Here is an 18,826-nt window from a genome sequence, read left to right as displayed (position 1 = left end):
GTCGGCCATTTTGCTTCTCCGCGCAGCTAGCTAGCGCTGGTTGTTGATCAGAGGGGGGAGGAGGACCAGGGAGGGGGAGGGGCGGGGTCAGAGCGGCTTCTTGCAAAAGGGGGCGTGTTCTCGCCCCAAAAAACATGACGTCATTTATTTCCTTTTGGGACGTGCGGCCAATGCTGCATTCCGTTAGAAATCGGAACTCGGTCATTTCGGCCGCGCACGCACCACGTTTGGAGCTTTACTTGGCTGTATGTGTTCCATGGCCTATTTTGCGGAGACGTGGACGCAGGGAGAAACTGTGTGTTTGTTCGGCAGATTGTGGGGATTAGACAAAAAATTGCACGGGCGCTAAAACAAACAGAGCGGGTTGGATCAAAGTTTGCATTTTTTTTAACACAACCTGACGCGGAGGGAACTTGGGAACTTCCTTTGCGCCAATTAGTAGTAGGTTGGGTTTTTCCGGGTTCTGGTCCCAATGGAACGCAGCACAAGCGCACACATCTCAGGTGTCGTTAACTCGTTGCTCAATTTTATTATTTTGTTTATTTTTTGTTTCATTCAGACCTTTATATATATATATATATATATATATATGTATATATATATATATATATAATTTAAAAAAATTATATATATATATATTTTTTTCTTTCTTTATTTTTGTTACATGCTCGTATCATTTATGCACTGCTGAAGTTATTTATCATCTGAGCTTCTGTGTGTTGTGCATTTTGGAGTAACAAATCTGACTTAGAGTGGGTTGTAGTTCATAAATACTGTTTATTATATATGATATCCAGCATATATATATACACACACACACATTTAACGTGGGCTGCTACATGGTGATAATATATTGCTACATCTCCTTAATTAATCCACCCAAATGCACTTAATGTTTTCAAAATATGAAACAGAATCAAATAGATCATAAGGGAGCTATTTCTAACAGGATTACCAGGCAATTCACTAATGTGCGGGAGAAAAAACCCCGAAACAAAACAGGCTTGTTTTCCCTTGAAGCTCAACACGGCCCCCCTAAAAGAAGACAACCTGGCCAGTGCCTCCCAGGTCATTTGAGTTGGAGACCACTGGTGTAGAGTGTTCACATTTAAGGATAACAGTACAAATTAAACAAAAAACATGTAAGTGCTGCAAACTCTCTTGACTCAAAACAGGGAATGTGTTCTTTTGTATCTAAAAATAAATCAAATGAATATTATATAAACACATAGAACATCGTTAGGTATAGAATACGCGAACATGGGAGGGCCACCACTTTCAGCGCTGTGGCTCCTCTGTCCTACGGTCAGTCCAGCTTGACTCATAGACAAGAAATTCAAAACACCACCCAGCTTCTACATCGTTTCTAATACAGTCTTATAGCTGTTGGTGAAGTTGAACTATTAATTATTTTACTGGGGACCGTGTGGCCCCCAGTAAGAACCACCGGTATAGATGGTGGCAGGTGGCAGTATGTTCCATGAACATATTTTGGGAGGTAAAGATCCTCTTGGGAAACCAGCCCCTATGGTAGTTTACTGGTATGGTGGTTTACTGGTACGCTACTGGTTTACTGCAGCCTGTCCAGCTCCACCCAGGCCGCTGCCTCCTGCTGGAGGTGGATGGCGTTGCGTATGGTGGCCAGCAGCTCTTCAGTGCAGCTCCAGGTATTGGGTTCCAGGGTGAAGTAGACGAGGGGCAGCGTCTCCAGCTGCAGCTCCTCGGTCTGGTACCCCTCCTCCATCACGCCCTCCTCCCTACGTCCGGGTAACAGCTTCCTAGAAAGAGCCAAGGGAAGAAGGGCTTAAAGTGGCAGATAAAGCGTTATTAATGGGCCTGTTATTCACAAAGTCAAATAATAGCTTCCTTCACATGCCAGACAAGAAATGTACTCCAGGCTATTCAACTGGCGGCCCGGGGACCAACTGTGGCCCACGCATCAATGTAAATCCCCCCTTTGAGTGAAAAACGTGAGCAATAAACCAAGGAAAAAAACTCAAAAGACTGGATCATTGGTTTAAAACTAAATATGAGTATGGCATAGTAGACAATAGTCTTGCATATTACACGTGTTACTTGTCTAGTTAACACTGGACCAAGTGGGAAAACATTACATACAACATATTGTAATGTTACAAAATGCTTTGTGAATAGTTAGATCAATGTCAGAAATACCTGATTGCGGAACGTAATTCAAAATCGTGAACACACATTTGGCTATGTAGAAGCAGTATAAAACAAAAAAAAATGTAAGAAAATTATATATTAAAAAAATACTGACTTTTAGGAGCCCCCAAGCAGTTACAGTAATTATAAACTCAAATGAAAATCACATAAGTACACAAATAGAAACAGACCCATTGCAGAGTGTTGAAATTTTCATTTCAACTTTATACAGTATGAAGGTCGAAATGCAAATGAACACATCATGTAACAGCAAAGCCGTTTATGACTGCAGCCAATTTTCACCTCACAGTTGCACTAAAGTCTCAATAAGATAATTTCATCTTGTAATGTTGATTTTCATATAAGCATTCCTGTTGCCGTCGCTGAATTGTAATGTGAACCTTGATGATGTTTTATTATATAACGATCACTTAGTTGCTCTTGAAGGAAGCATCAAGGGCCGCTGGCGCCTACTTGAGTATCTTGTGTCTCTTGTGTGTCTTGTTCTTGGGTTTGACGTGGATCACGATGGGGTAGAGCCCCTGCCTCAGCATGGCCTCCACGCTGGTCAGCCCCAGCTCCAGCAGACAGTGCTTATCCTGAGAAGGAGGGGGCGAGGGAGTGGAGAGAGAGGAGAGAGAGAAAAGACAAGGAGAGACTGAGTTGATGTGCAATCAGGCTCACTCACATACGCTGCACATTCAAACCTCTTTTCATGTAACGCTTCAAACCAAGGGAAAGCCTACAACCTACTTTAGTTATGAATGGTGAATATGGGGAAAAAAAAAACGGCGATAAAAACATTGATTTTTGGGGAGTAAGGATATTTGCAAACATGGACTTTGTACGATGGAGTGCAGCTCAAAATGAAGTAAAGACAAATAGAGTGATGTCATTTTTCTTCATACCTGGCTGATGACTTCTTGTATTGACTGCAACCGAATCCCCAGAGGCTGCTCCGGAGTGGAGGAATTCATCAAAAACACTCTTCTGTCCTGTTTTTCGGAGGCCTGGATAGGTTCTGCCGCACATAAGGGACCAACGTTCGTATAAATAAGGTTTCCAATGATTTTATCTGTATTTGCATGCAAGGGTCTCCACTTACAATGGCATATCCACTGCTACATTTTGGCACAGGTGTGCATGTGCGTGTGTGTGTGTGTGTGTGTGTGTCCATGTCCACCTGGTGGGCAGGTGTTGAAGTCCAGGCCGGACTCGGCAGGCTGCAGCAGCTTCTCTATGAGGCCTCGGGAGAGCAGCGAGGGAGAGAAGATGACTGGCCGCTTTGTCCGAACGTGCACCGGCTGGACCAAGCTGTACGGGATCAGGTGATCCTCGTACCCTGCGAGGGTCAGAAGCATGAGTGTACAGTGCAACACACAAAAAACACGCCTCCGTTTTCATTAACAAAACATGTTCTTCAATCTTATTGGATGTGCTAAATGGTGTAGATGTTTCCCGTTAAACCTGCCTATCATCTGCCATATTCTCTATGTTAGCGACTGTGGAATCAATGTATTGCAGCCAGGAGCGCCATAGAAAAACATTAAATAGATGAAAAATGGAAAACAAAATACAGGAGGTGGCAATTCACACCATAATGCGCAAAGGCCCTTTTTTAATCATAGTTCTGTCACAGCGGGTGGTTCATGTATGTGAATTTTTTTTATTCTTATTTATTTACTGAATGCAATCCATTGTTTTATTATTGTTATTTATTTATTATTTTAGTCGGTTTTATTTTATTTAATTCTAGATTTTTTAAATTGTTATATTATTCTAACTTGTGAAGTTAGCAGATTTTTGCTGCTGCAACAACTGATTTCTTCAATTATTAATTCACAAAAATGTTAAATCTATTTATCACTATTAATTTCTGTTTTTATTATGATATATTATACAATATATATTATTTTGCTTACGGTGGCTGAGTGTGTAGAAGACCTGCGACGTGGAACCACCACTGCAACAATTAGGGGCCACCGCCTTGACCAGTCGCACACGGCTAGACACTTTTTTGGAAATCTTGGATAAAGGGGAATAGAAAAAGATGCAAAGAATGACCAAAAAGAATCTTCGTTTACCTGTGCCTCGAAAAGGCAAATTTTACAGTTGAAATTTCAGAGTCACTAGACATACCACCTTCTTTTTCAGATTGTTCTGCTCAAGGGTCATCGTTTGTATCATCACCAGCAACAACTGCTGGGCCCTGAGATCGAAAATAGTGCATTTGATCTTTTAAAAACGATAAGATTGACAGATAATACACATTATAATAATAAATAAAAAATTATCAAAGAGAGTACCCACTTTTTTAAAACCTTACTAATCTCTCCCTTAATGGACTGTAGCCTACCTGTTGTAATTGGGCATGGCCCCCGCCTGCAGGGGCTTCGCGGTCCTGCGGTCCAGCAGCTGACAGTGCCACTGATACTTCCCGTTGTAGCGCGTGTCCGTCACATGGATGATGTCGTTGCAGCGGGCGCCCAGACACGGCGGGTCCCCGTGCGGAGCAATGTCCAGGTTAACACGCACATAAAAGGAGTCGGCACCCAGGAAGGCGGGCAACAGCAGCTGGGAGCACAGCTTGGAGTACGCTGAAGCACCATGTAGTGAATAGAAGTAGAGGGACTGCTATGGCTTTTAATGGTTCCATTTAGTAAAATTCCTACATTTTACTGGTCAATTTCACCAACAACATAACAGGAGGGTTAAAAAAAAAAAGAAAAATCAGTCTGAAGACTCTGTCAAAAGATAGATACTTTCTAAATGTCAGGTTTATTTACCATTATCCTGCCACATTTTATTATGTACAGTCAACTGTGAGGTTTACTGGATATTTCACTTTTTCCACAAATATTGACACTTTCCCTTTATATTTTTATTTTAATGTTTGTAATTATGACTGCCCATTGTTTTTTTTATATGAGCTGCTGGAACATTGCATCTATCTATCTATCTATCTATCTATCTATCTATCTATCTATCTATCTATCTATCTATCTATCTTTTTATCTAAAGATAAAAATTAAAAGACCTTAAAAAATAAAAGTCCTATAAAAATATCCGGCCCTATAAAGCAGGGAACCTCACGTGGAACATCAGACTCTGAACCCGCATACACCGATTAGACAAAAAACAAATAAAACAAATAAAAACACTCCCACTCACTGCATATATGTATGATCGTATGTACATGTATGTGACAAATAAACCTCTTGAATCTTGAATCACTCACCCTCAGTGTTGTCCTTGTGTTTGAGCGATGCCGGCTCGCGCCACCACTGCAGAGAGAAGTGGGCTACCTCTGCGGTGCACTGGCCCAGCAGCATGCTGCCTCCACCGAACAGAACCCGCTCCAGCTGACCACAGAGGAGGGGAAGCGGGGTCACAATCGTAAGTTCCTAAGAATAGGAACGGAATCTAAATGCATACCAACAAACACACACACTCGCAAGCTCACCTCTAAAAGCTGGCTGCCCTCCTTCAGGCCGCACAGCTCGGCCCGGGAGCCCGGTGTGACGTGGCTGACAAAGATCCCAGTGCAGTTTCCCCCGACTATGGCGATGTCATCCGCCAAGCTGTCCCTCCCCTTTTTGGGGGAGGTAGGGGGGCTGGGCGACGGGGAGAGAGGTTCCACCCTGAAAAACGGCAAAGCAGGTCATTGTTTTAGTCGAATGCGGACACTTAATGCGAAAAATTTGTCAGATTTGTACTTTTTTTTTAAGCCAGTGAAGCTGTACCTGAGTAGATTGGGAGTGGGTTTTGGAGGAGGGACGGGGGCCAGGTGGAACCGGTCAGGGGAGAACAGGCGGGAGTGCACAGAGATCCAGGAGTCCCTCAGAGAGTTGTCGCCTGGAAAACAAAAAGACAGCACGTCACGGGATGAACATGCAACGTGCTCCATGCCTTGCTGTTAAAACCTGCCTGGATATTCAACTTCTTCAATTTGCTAAAAATCAACCATCATGATTTCAGAGCACAAGAATGGTCAGCTCTTAAAGTAAGCTGTCCTGGTACCAACACCAACTGGGAAGGTTAGTTTTTGGCACGAAGCACCATTGCTGTAGAGTGTGATCTGTAACTTGTGATTGAATTGTGTAAGGTGAATTAAAATAAATTAAATTGTATTTTTTCATATAAGCAATTTGTTCTTAGGTCTCTCTTAGTAACGAGATGTTCATTTTAGTGAGAGCACATTAGCCTCTCTATATATTACTCTATGATCTTTACATTCAAATCACTTTTAATAAATCTATGACCTTTGATATATGAAGTGCCATGGAGGACAGTACACCTGGAAGTGTGAGAAGGATGACAAAAACAAAATACACATACCTATAGAGCTTTCATTTTCATCGCTGCCCCAGGAGTCAAAGTCAAACCTTTTTCAGACAGGGAAGCAACGTTATTGCAAGTGAAAAAAAAAACACATCTCCGAACAATTCAAGTTATTTTCAGCAGTTTAATGCTGGGCTGGGAAACTTACTCTGCGTTGAATCGACGGTTGATGGAGTTCATGCAGGGAGGGAAGGGGAAGGTGGAGAGCCTATTTATCTCCTTCGCATTATCCTCTGCCTGAAGATAGAGAGATGCTGTATGAAAACATTGAATGCAAAGGATGTCTTCTATTCTAGTCTGTGGACATGAATTTTCAAATGTAATGACGCTGAGGCTTTGATTGGAAAAAACATCCCAGTCTCATCTTCCTTGACTATGCATGTCTACGGTAGAGGTGGTTTGGAAACTCACTGATGAAAGCAGATTCTCCTCAGAGTTGAAACCAGACACTGTGAAATGGATTTATATTTAAGACCAAAGGGTTCGATTAACCTAAAAAGGCCATATAAATACAGTATGTCAGCATGGGGGGTTATTTCTGAACACTAATTCTACCAACTTACCAATAGAATCACCGTTTCCTCGGCCTCTAGGGACCTGTTGAAGACAAGAATTCACATCACAACCCGTAGCTGCTGAAAAGCACTGCGAGGTGCAGGTACTAACATGCTTCTGCATGCACAATGTTTTTTTGGCAAAAGCCTTCACATTATGTAAAATAATTGTAATAACCAGTGCAAGCACCAAGAAGCTTTAGTGCTGCATTCCTTAGACAACCATCGGTACATGACTCTTAACAAGTGCATGAAAGGGCATGCCTGAAACAGCTAAAATTGAGCCATTCCAGTTAGGTTTATTTCAAGTGGGTTCTGCAAGAAAGACTGCTGACACAATTTAAGACAAGACGCCTCCGGAGGAAACCATATCGCCACAATCGCATACTAAACTGTTATGTTAAGACATAATAAAAATATATGTCACATCACACATATGACAAAGTTAGTTATATCAGGCCCCTTTCACACACAGTTCCCGGTAAATTACAGGGATAACATTTCCGGCACCACTAGTGAGTTTCACTATTCACACATGCAGCTACATTCTGGAGCATTTGCATCTTGCGCCTTTTCACACATGCCATAATATATGATATATATATATATATATATATGATAATGCCGGAATAGATGACGCAAGGGACAGTCCAGCAGAAGTCACCCAGTGCGGTCTGCACCCCCCACGCCAGAGAGCGACGATCGGAGCAGCAGAGCGCACGGCGCGGTGCACAGACAAAGCTCAAAGCTCAAACAGCACGCAAAAAGAGGACGTACAGTATGTGGACGTATGCGTGCAACATTTTTCAAAAAAAATATAGATTTCTGCTGAACCACTGCACAAAAGTTTTATAGACAGTCATTTGCAAAGAATCGGCAATCGGAATCGAAAAAAATCGTCATCCGTGCATCCCTAATATTCAACATTCAATATTCAAGTTTGTAGCAAGTAATGTTTTTTCATGATCCACTTGAATCAGAAACACGCATTTGATACATTAAAAGGAAAATTAAGAGAGCGTTGGATGCTGAACTGGACAGAGACAGGGACAGCGGCGTCTTGTGACTGGTCCACTCGCTCCACGTGAAAGTGTCTGACGTCAGACGGACATAACCCTTTACATGTGTGTCCCGGCAATGTTACTGCATCCATTCATTCCAACACAGCCGTCTATGGCCGTAATGGCATTTTACCGGAAATGATACAAGGTAGTGAGTGGGGACATTTATAGAACATCTTTGACGCAACCTCGACACCAGCTTCTGTTCCCACATTACGTCAATATGGAACATTGCCAGTGGATTTACGGCTTTGAGTGCAAGTGGGAAAGGGGCTTTAGTCCAGTGAGTCCTGACCTTTCGCAGTTGCACGTGAGTGCCGTTAATTTGGGGGTTCAGGTCCAGGTCCAGGGAGCAGCAGGGGTTGTAGCACTGGTCCTCACAGCACAGAGACAAGTGCGACTGGGGGGGAACGGGAGTCAGGACAGACGCAGACGAAAGAAACATGTGTTTTAATAAGGTGAATTGTGTGTGCTATCCCTCCGCGTACTCACACAGTGCAGGCAGGGGCTGCTCTTCTCCCTCTGCTCCCTCTGCTCCTTCTCCCTCTCCCTCTCCAGCTCCCCCCGCTGCTGCTCCACGTTGGCCTGCAGCTCGGCGATGCACTTGCGCAGGCGGTTCTTGTCCAGCAGGCAGTCGGTGTACTCTAGCTGGAGGCTGTCGCGACTCCTCAGGGCCTGTTGGCGTTATTAGATAAAAGCAAGAAAGAAGCGCAACAATTTTTTTGGAGCTCAAAGACACACCATACAGTAAAATAATTTCATAATTTAGGAGCACACTTCCTGATATGGCATGAGACCTCACCACTGACCTGGTCCCTTTCCTTCTCCAGCTCCATGATCTGGTTGAAGTAGGATACACTCCTCTTCTGCTCCGTCTCCCAGTCCAGCTGGAGAGCCCTCACCTTCAGCTGTAGCTGCTTGCACTGCGACTCCAGCTAAATAGTCCGCAGCAAAACAACCATTTAGTGGCAGTAAGCTCATGGTTCACATTTAAGAAGAGGAAAATGAACCCATACGAAACAAATGTGTTTTCTTGTTATCTTAGCATGCATCTAGTTGAAGGCGAAATTAGAATGAAATGAAATGATGCTTAAAAGCACTTTAAAGTTCACCATGTCTGTGTGCTCCTCTGTGCTCTCTAGCTCCCCCCGTAGTCTGGTGATGGTATCACACAGCTCCTGTCTCTGCTCAGCAGCCTCCTGGCGGTCCTGCTGCAGGATGTCCACCAGGGCCTGATGGAAAAGACCCACAAAAGAAATGGGGGTCCTACTCACTGAGAAAATACTGAATGGTTAATGTGGTTTAATTAAAAAAAAGAGGAATTGACTGACAGTTTTTCTAATCTTGTATAATTGCCTATCCCACAAGAGAAAATTTCTCACCTGAGTCCCAGTATTCACCGCTTTCAAGATCACATTATATTGCAGAGGTTTTTCCGGTACCCGAGGCGGAGCACTGTTTGTACTGCTGCGGACCAAACTGTTGCTTTTGACTCCAACAGAGTTGGCTCGAGCACCGTCATTTTGTTTCTCTGTCTCCATCATCCTGGACTTCAGCTGTTCGATCTACATAGGGTAAACAGAACATCAGGTTTGAACCGATATCCTGGCTTTTATTCAAAGTATGTATCTAATAAAATACATCGTTATTCTAAAGTTTAGCAAATCATTAGAGAATAATGCAAGGTTTTTTTCTTTTTTCTCTCGCCGTGCCCAAGACTGTCAACACTTAATAGCCTAAAGAGTCTGTCTTAGTAGGTCCTTAAATGGGTGACTAGTAAAGGAGTGGTGCTTGTAAACATTGCTCCGTTTTCGGTTTCCTTAATGCTGAAACTGTAGTGTTTTCCCTTTCCTTACCTAAACAGAGGGAGGTAAGTAACTACTCATAAAAACGTGAACTGTTGTTATTTTCTCACCTGGCTCAGTAGCTCCTTCTCGCGGGCCGAGGCCTTGCCCTGCTCCTCCAGGGACCTGAAATATCTCACAGCCTGCTCCTGGTACCTGTCCTTTAGCCTGTGCAGCTCTTGACTGTCCTTCTCCCAGTCCTGCCGCAGCCTGGAGACCAAACCATTTAAAAGCTCTATAAGCGCTCGGTTCACGTCAACACTTCACATAATCGGCCCCTCGCCAGCTCCTCCTCCCCGATGGAGACGACGGCCATACCTCTCCAACTGCAGGCGGTCTTGACGAAACACCAGGGCCTCGCGCTCGGCCTGGCTGCGCTCCTCCTCGGCCACCCGGCAGCGCTGCGAGAGGCGGCGCTCGAACAGGCGGGTGTTCCGCAGCTGCTCCCTCAGCTTACGCACCTCAAGCAGCAGGAACTGCGTCAGACCCTCGGGACCCTCCTCGTCTGCCCCGGGAGGAAGTCGGAGAAGTTAACACGTGCAGTTTTAACTTTCAATCTGTGTGCAGGCAGACAAGTTGATGTCCACATGAACAGATGAATGGACACATCAGGCAGGGTGTGGTTTTGTAGGCACCCGGTCAGAGAGTGACTGAATGAGGAACACTGAAGTGAAGCACAAAGACACACACAAGGCCCCAACGCACCCACGCACGGTGTGCCCCAACGCCTACCCAAGATGAGCGAGCAGCGCTGCGTGGGCTGTTTCCCGGTCAGCCGGGTGTACTGCTCTGGATGGTAGAACTCCAGTGACTCCAAGAAGGCCTGTAGCCCTCGCTGGCCCTGTCCTCGCAGGATGTCCAGCAGGCGGCCTTGAGTAAAAAGTTACAGGGGAGCCAGCGTGTGCATTGTTAATATCTCAGATAGACAGCCCCAGCTGTTTCTTTTCCTCTCCTCTTTGCTGACATCATGACTTAACCTTCCCCCCGCCTCCGTCTCCTCTTTCACTCCCCATCTGGCTTCTTTCCTGCTCTCACACTCCCCCTGTACTTCACCATGCCTTTCATCTCATTCCCTCTCGCTTTGGCTCGTCCTGCCTCCACCTGTCAGAATGATGTCAACGTGGTTTGTCTTCACCGCCTTCACTTCACAGGTGACCCGTCCAAACTTGAAGCCAAACAATAATGCTGCATCGGGAATCTCAGAGTGAAGAAACCGAAAGCATGAAATCTGTGAGGTTGAACTGCTAATTTAATTTTTATCATCTGACTTAAGTTTATGGTTCTGTGATTTCTTCCTGTCTTTCCTTTCACCCTTCAAATACAGATTGAAAAACCCTGCATTCACTTTGTCACTGGATCTACTTACAAAGGAATGCTTCCGTTTGGTAACCCCATACTGTACTTTTTTTTAGGACTTCTCAACCTAAAATCTACACCTTCCTTTCTTATTTGAAGTTCATTTCTTACTTAATTTAACAACCATACTTTCTATCTTCTCGGATTTAAAAAGATTCTCTAGTGTCTCTAGTACCTTGAGAAAAACAGTCTTAAATTGCAATACATTTCTCAATTCATCTTCCCTCTTACTAAGTACTGAAATGAATCCCAGTGTTACCTATGCAGGTAAAATAGCAGTTAATAATAATAAATAACGATAGTGTTCGATCCTGCATTTATCTCACCAAAGTGAATCTAAGTGTTAATGAACGGTAAACATATTCCGACTCAAGGGTGAGCCTTATAAGCTTGAAGGGAGAGTAAATTGATCGAATTAAGGTAAATGAAATTAAGGTAAATTGAATTAAGTTAAAATTGAATTTATTACAATTTAAGATCGTTTACTCACTGTGAAAACAGCTTTAGGTTTTCTGAACTTAAAATCTTCACTTTATTACATATTAAAGCTATTTTTGTCAAGTTAATCCGATGACTCATTAGTAACAATGTAATCTTCTCCTCTCCTGATTTGTCTCTGTTTTTTTGCTATGTTTTTTTGGTTCCTTTGTGATCAAGTTGCTCCTGCTGTGACATGACTTACTGCAAATAAATGAATCTTAAAAGTCTCTCTCTCGCTCTCTCTCTCTCTCTCTCTCTCTCCAAGGAGGTAAACTGTACAAAGGAGGAAGTCTGGGCTACAGAGGGAGCTGTCCTTATAATGAACAGCTGTTAGTTATCTCTGAAGAGGGATGTCTGTACTCTGACTGCCTATTTACCTGTTGATTGATTTGTCTCTGGTTTTTTGGTTCCTTCGTGATCAAGTTGCTCCTGCTGTGACATGACTTACTGCAAATAAATGAATCTTAAAAGTCAAAAAAAAGTCTCTCTCTCTCTCTCTCTCTCTCTCTCTCTCTCTCTCTCTCTCTCTCTCTCTCTCTCTCTCTCTCTCTCTCTCTCTCTCTCTCTCTCTCTCTCTCTCTCTCTCTCTCTCTCACCGGCCTTGCTGACTCGCAGGGGGTACTGGGTGGAGTTCAGGACTTCGTCCTCGTCCTGTTCGTCGATGACCTTGCACTGGCGGAGGTAGGGGGTCATCTTGGCCGGGTTGAGAATGCGGGTGAGCTTGTGCCTCACCCCCTCCACGCGGTCCCACACCTCCTCGCAGCGCTCCTCTGACCAGGGGGAGGATGGCCGCACCTCCTGGGACCGCTCATACTCCCCTACCCACCCTGTGATGCCTGGAAGAGAGTGCAGCAGCTCTGAGTGATTCAACTGAAAGTTGCTGATAAGGGCTCTGCACACAGTCGCACCCATGTATTGAACATGCATATCCTGCTGCACGGTCTCCACTTATGCTGAGTGGATTCATATTCTACTGAATACCAGCCTGGTCGATTAACATTCACCATGCAGTGATTTGACCTACGGAGAGTGGATATGTTGTCATATCTCGGATAGAAGATGTGGTGGATACTTTGGCTCGAGTTGTGGCCAATGAGCCAAAGACCTCTTTTTCTTTCATAGATAGCATGAGCAGTAAATGTATTTGACGGCAGACGATGATTACCACAGCATTTATCCATGTAAGAGCTCAGGGGTCGGCGGTTATGAGGGCCATAAACAAAAGTTGGGAGGACACTTTTTGCTGGATGTTATTGTGTCTCAGCGCAGAGGAATGAAAATACAGACGTGATTCATATGGCCAGTCTAGAGAAACATTGAAGCAGATGGGTGCAGTGAGGTATAAGAGGCCCCATTCACTTTCCAATGTGGGAGAGGGTCCATACTTCCTATTAAGGGTGAAGAAGCAGGAAGAAAATGAAAAATGATCTGTATGCGAATGTCTGAGGCAAGGAATAAAAGGTGGGAAATGGAGTCACTTTCTATAAATCGTAGCAGTAGCTGCGGTGGAGTAGTGCTTTCTAGACCCTATATTGATCACGTTTATTAATTGAGACATCTTCAACCATTCCTTCGCGGTTAAATACAATTTGGCACATGTGGGTGCACTGTTGCTAGATTCAATAGAAAAAATGGTGCAGACATATACCAGTGAAGATTGAAGACAATGAGGTTTTCCTTTTTTTTTTTTTTTTACAATTTTAGGGCGTGAACTCTGGTCTGTATTGTATTTTTAATGGTCTGAACGTATGTCTTTCACTCTGGTCAGCTTCGATTTGGTTCAATTACCATATGCACAAATTGGTAACATCAAATTTGTATTTGGCTTTTGGCAAGCTATCTTCGAAACTTGCCCACACACATTTATTTTGCTAATGCAATGCAATTTTGCCCCATCCACAAGTTCAGCAGTTGTGACTTATTAATAAACTAAAAATTATGATGATGATAACAGATTCACGAGGACAAGGAGACCAGACGCCACAAATCCTTGTTGAGCGGTATTGAGATGGATGCGTGTACTTAAGTCAATAAATGAGTACATATATTTAAAATGCACTTGGCTGTTAGTTTTGAATAGCTGCCAAAGTGCACAAGGCCCTGATAAAATATTTTAAACAGAGCTACGTATTATGCACACAAACTGAAATCCAGGAATCACTTTCTAGCCTCTACAGAGCACCATTGTGAAGCTTCATGGTTAACCATTTACTCTAAAATAGCACCTTCCTCTCTCTCTCCTCTTGTATAGTCTCTGTAGACCCACTATTTGGCAGCAACGGGAGCTACAGTAAGTGGACCCTGTCTCTCCTAGGGAGCTGCTGAGAGCTCTCTGGGTGAACACAGGCAGGCCCTGACAGGTCTGGTGTCTGGAATCTGTGTCATCTTCCATCTGTCGCTTGTAAATAGTCCATTGAGTCTTAGCAGGGGAATGTGACTTTTGATCATATGACGATGACCAAATGCATGACACAGGTGTCAGAAACACACACACACACACACACACACACACACACACCCTATACCATAAATAACACGTTAATAGTGAAAACGAACACTGCAATGACTAATAAAGGTTTTTGTTTGCAAAATAATTAATAGTTTAAACACTACAAACAAAACATTACACTTTATCTGAAGTACTTTATAGTTCTTGGCTTAATGGCACAAAGTAACGTGAAGCAGGCAGGTGTTTAGATCGATATATGTATAAGTCTGTTCAACTCAAGTGTATTTCCTGTGTGATAAACTGTGCAATATTCTTGTACTGACGTAAGTTAGACGGACCCAAACCCAAATGCTCAAAAAAAAGGTTGTGATACAATACATCAAAATTGTTGTAATGTATCTTCCAACCACATGTCGTTAGGGAGCAGCGGGAGCAATGTTGACATGCTGAAATTGTGGAATGTGGAAATGATCTTTTCTATCTTATTTTGGGCGTTTACACACAACCGGCGATTTGCGCCATCGCAGTGGGTTATCACCATGCGGTCCTTCAAGGTAGTTTGCGTTGCAAAGTGTGCCGTACTTGTATGACCATTTGGGTTCAGTTGAGTAGCACTTTGTAAGCGACGGGTGCAATTTTGACGGGACCCCACTTCGGAGAAGTCCCATCGAAAACGAGCGGGGGACCGTTGCGGGGCAACCCATCCGTGACCAGTCCATACTGTTGTATACATATACATATTATTTTTAATATCATTAGTTATGCATAGAAATATCCTACTGTATTTATTTATATTTATACCCAGTCAATACTTTCATCCTTGCTGATATTTTACCACCATCATATATATCATTTGTAATTTATCTGTTGCTTAGCGCACATTTTGTATATTCTGTATATATTGTATTTTTCTTTAACATGTAGGAATTCTTTCTTTATTCTACTCGTCTGTCTGCACTAAAATTCACCAACTATTACCAAGACAAATCCCTTATTTATGAAAATGCACTCCCAATAAAGAGATTCAGAAAAATTAAGAGTGTTTGATTTTGATAACATAATAATAAATAACACATTGTAAATACATATAGAAATACATAAGAATACAAATAACATAATTATAATAATAAAACAACTGGTTTCAGAAAAGGGTGACCAGTCGACCATTTATCATCGTACACAGCATCATCATCATCATCATCAATAACATTTACTGATAACGTGTATTTCAAACAATAAAAGCTGGAGACCAAATGCCAAACTTACCACTCATGTCCCCTCGCGGGCCTCGGGTTTGATGTGCGGAATAGAGGAGCAGTGAAAACAAATAAAGTCCCCACTAGTAATGTGTTGCTTCACCCCACTCCTGACGCTGAGCAATGTTTCCACGGCAGTGACAGGAACTAGGCAAGGACTGTTTGCCCTACCTTACCTAGCTGTCTGCATGCACACACACGCCCGCGCGCCTACACACGCACACGCACACACACACACACACACACACACACGCACACACACACTCACACGCTTCCCTGTCCCTCTCCTCCCTCTTCCACGGCGATCGTCCAACGGCCTCTGCATTCCCAGACGCCCAGGGTAAACTGGATATCCTCGCCCAGCAAGTGGCGCAATCCGCCAACGCTGGTTTATGTCGAATTGTGTCTTATTATCAAGTAGAAGTCTTCGTTCTAACCCTGCGACTCATGACACGATTGCACTGAAATGTGACTCACTCCAAATACCTTAGAAGCAACCTTCACAGTGCTTCCTTTTTTTTTTTTTTAAGAGGCTTTTATTTTACTCGTGAAAGTAATTAGTCATCTGGGGAGGTGCCAAAACGAAAGACCTCCCCATTCAACAACACGATGACACATAGACTGTAGTCTCACCCCCTTTGTTGTTGTTGTTTTTATGCGTGTATAGCACTGCTATCTCAGCATTGTTATTATAGCCTGGCCTATGAGGACCTGACAGAATAATTTACATTTGATGAATAATATGTAAAGGAAGAAAACTATTCTCTTGTTAAATTGAAAAAGGAAAAAAAACACGCAATAATCTAGTACAGTGAGTATATAAAGTTATTTGGGTTTCTTGTGGAGCCAACACAAAGCATAGTGACAGGACAAAGTTACGGTATGATTGGAAAATGGAAATATTGGGTGCCCGACGGAAGAATTTGTGCTTTTCTTTACACATAGGCAGGAAATGTTACCCTTCGTACCATGGGCCTCCCCTGAATGGTTGATCCTACTTAAGCCAGGGTGTCAGCATCGCACCCGGGAAGGGGCGTACAGTCTACATTATGAAAAATAGACATAATCAATAATCAATACACCTTATACTATAGTATAATCCCATATTTATCTCCACTCATATTGACCAGGACAACAAACACCCTGTTGGTACGAACCACATACAGTTGTTTTTTTTTGTATTAAAATCAAAAGCATCCTGTAGTTGGGTCGTTCGCTTAGAACCTTGTGTAAACTGTCAATGGACTGAGGGTGTGAATTTTATCAAGCGCATCGGCGTGTTTTGCTCCATGGTCTATAGCTGTTACTTTTTTCCCCCAGTCGTAGTTGTGTGGTAGATTTGATCGTTTGATAGTATACTTTAAAGTTTCAGTGTACTTTAGTTTTGATTTATTGCAACCCTGAGAGAGGAATCGAACAAGCCCATGCGCCGTGTGATGGTTGCTTGGGTTGTAATTTAGTAGTAGTTTAAAGTTGTAGTAATTTAAAGATTTAAAGGTGTTGTTCTTTTTGAGCAGTAAAGGTAGATAGAGTGGTCAGCTTTGGCGATTTGATCCTGGCTAATTTGTCGAGGTGTCCCTGAGCAAGACACCTAACCCCCCAAGAGCTCCCGGCAAGCTGGTTGCCGCCTTGCATGGCTGATGTTGCCATCAGCGTGTGGATGTGAGGCATGCACCATGTAAAGCGCTTTGAGTGGCCTTAGAGGCTAGAAAAGCATGATAGAGACACTGCATTTTCATCTGCCGGGACCAGAAATACTATGTAAAGACTTGCTTTTTTGTTTGATGATCACCCCAAAATATATCACCAGATACATTTTCTGGTTCCTGTTTTATACTTTATATACTTGTACTTCATATCAACTTCTTAACCTGAATCTGATATATATATATATATATATATATGCAGTATATAGAGTAAGATAATGGTACAGTTCCTGAGGCCTTGGCAGCAAAAGCAGCTCCTGTCTCTGCTGACAGCTGAGGATTTGAGTGAGTGGCAGGTGGAGCAGAATGCATGATACAGATACAAGTAGAGATCTCACTGAGGAAGCGGCATCATCTACTGTGGTTGTATCAACCCAGTCAATTTCTAACCAGTGGTTTCCTGTTTATTTTAAAGATGGCAGAGACATGCGGAGCGTTATCTCGTCCAATTCACCAGAAGCTATGATCCCCACTTTTGAGTGAGCTGCCACAGTTACTGTTTCTTCCAAAGCCTTTCGGGATAAACTCTCTGCTGTTATGGACAGCAGAGAACCATCTTGCCACCTTGTCTCGCTCCATCCGGGATGAAAAGGGATTTTCTTTTAATTCAAAAGTCATTAAAAGAGAAAGAGTGGGTGAAAGAACTCATAGAGAAGGCGATAAACCAATTTGGGCCAGAATTGCTGCTTGGTCTCTATTATTGACGTCACAGTGAGGGAAATCAGTGTGATGTTTGAGCCTGTGCAAAAAGCCGCCTTTTTAAGGAGTTTCCTCAACAGCAAAGATTTGAGGATGAGTGTTCATGTTACAACACTTCAAAACCAATGCCCACAAAATAGGGCAACCCAACAGTAAAACATCCAATTATTACAGTTTCTAAAAGGTAAACAACCTCCTTCTATCTCTAGCTCACACTTGATGATTCCACACAGCCAACTGTGGGGGAGGGAGCCACCACCACCATTTGTCAACATTTCTCCATTTAACCTACCCACACATTGAGTCTGCACCATCTCCATCTGTGGAGTCTTCAGCTGTGGTGACCGTCCAAGGCTGTCCCTGACTGCTCCACGCACCGCTGTGGTTGAGGAGGCTCTGACCACCAGCCCGTTGAGCAGAGAGGAAGAGGAGGAGCCGGCAGAACCCTCCAACACCACCGCAAGTAGGAGATGTTCGCTCCGTCTCATCTGTGCGGTATAAGCCCCTCTCACACTGCAGAGAATGGATAGGAATTAACCATCAATTGTCCTTTTTGTTCTCAGAGACATCAAACCCGAACCAGTTCTGCTCTCCAGAATAACGAGTGTCTTCTGCTGCTGCTGTCTGACTAAGAAGGCAAACTCCTCTTTCAGATGGATAAACGCTTTGATGCATAGCAGTTACTCTTTGTGTTTTACCACTCAGGTATTACAAACAGACATACAGACAGACATACAGACAGACAGACAGACAGACAGACAGAAAATTCAATCTCTGTTACCCTGTGTGTACATTTGCCCGGGGCCCCAGAATTCCTCAGTCTGCCCTTGCTGGGAATGTACCGGAAGCGTGTTTGTCTCCCATGAAAGAGAACTTTTTGATCACTTCAGCCAAGAATGCTGGACACGTACTGC

At 43.4% G+C, this 18,826-nt stretch overlaps 1 protein-coding gene across 1 annotated transcript; it reads right to left on the bottom strand.

The window, feature by feature from the left end:
- Positions 1 to 779: 779 nt before the first annotated feature.
- On the bottom strand, positions 780 to 18,400 carry LOC307236983 (caspase recruitment domain-containing protein 10; the record flags this gene model as incomplete). Its single annotated transcript, XM_080009583.1, has 24 exons — positions 780 to 1,778; positions 2,641 to 2,765; positions 3,075 to 3,187; positions 3,350 to 3,508; positions 4,089 to 4,191; positions 4,306 to 4,375; positions 4,523 to 4,763; positions 5,405 to 5,528; positions 5,630 to 5,807; positions 5,910 to 6,021; positions 6,505 to 6,551; positions 6,656 to 6,744; positions 6,919 to 6,956; positions 7,071 to 7,104; positions 8,418 to 8,522; positions 8,615 to 8,797; positions 8,932 to 9,057; positions 9,235 to 9,354; positions 9,505 to 9,687; positions 10,038 to 10,176; positions 10,285 to 10,471; positions 10,699 to 10,836; positions 12,399 to 12,638; positions 18,205 to 18,400. The coding sequence occupies 24 exons, from the start codon at positions 18,398 to 18,400 to the stop codon at positions 1,571 to 1,573; spliced, it is 3,258 nt and encodes a 1,085-aa protein (XP_079865709.1). The 3' UTR covers positions 780 to 1,570.
- Positions 18,401 to 18,826: the final 426 nt, after the last annotated feature.

Source organism: Zeus faber (genome assembly GCF_960531495.2).
Source record: "Zeus faber genome assembly, chromosome: 11".
NCBI lineage: Eukaryota > Metazoa > Chordata > Actinopteri > Zeiformes > Zeidae > Zeus > Zeus faber.
The sequence above is the reverse complement of the archived record's forward strand: the minus strand, read 5'-3'. Positions and strand labels throughout refer to the sequence as shown.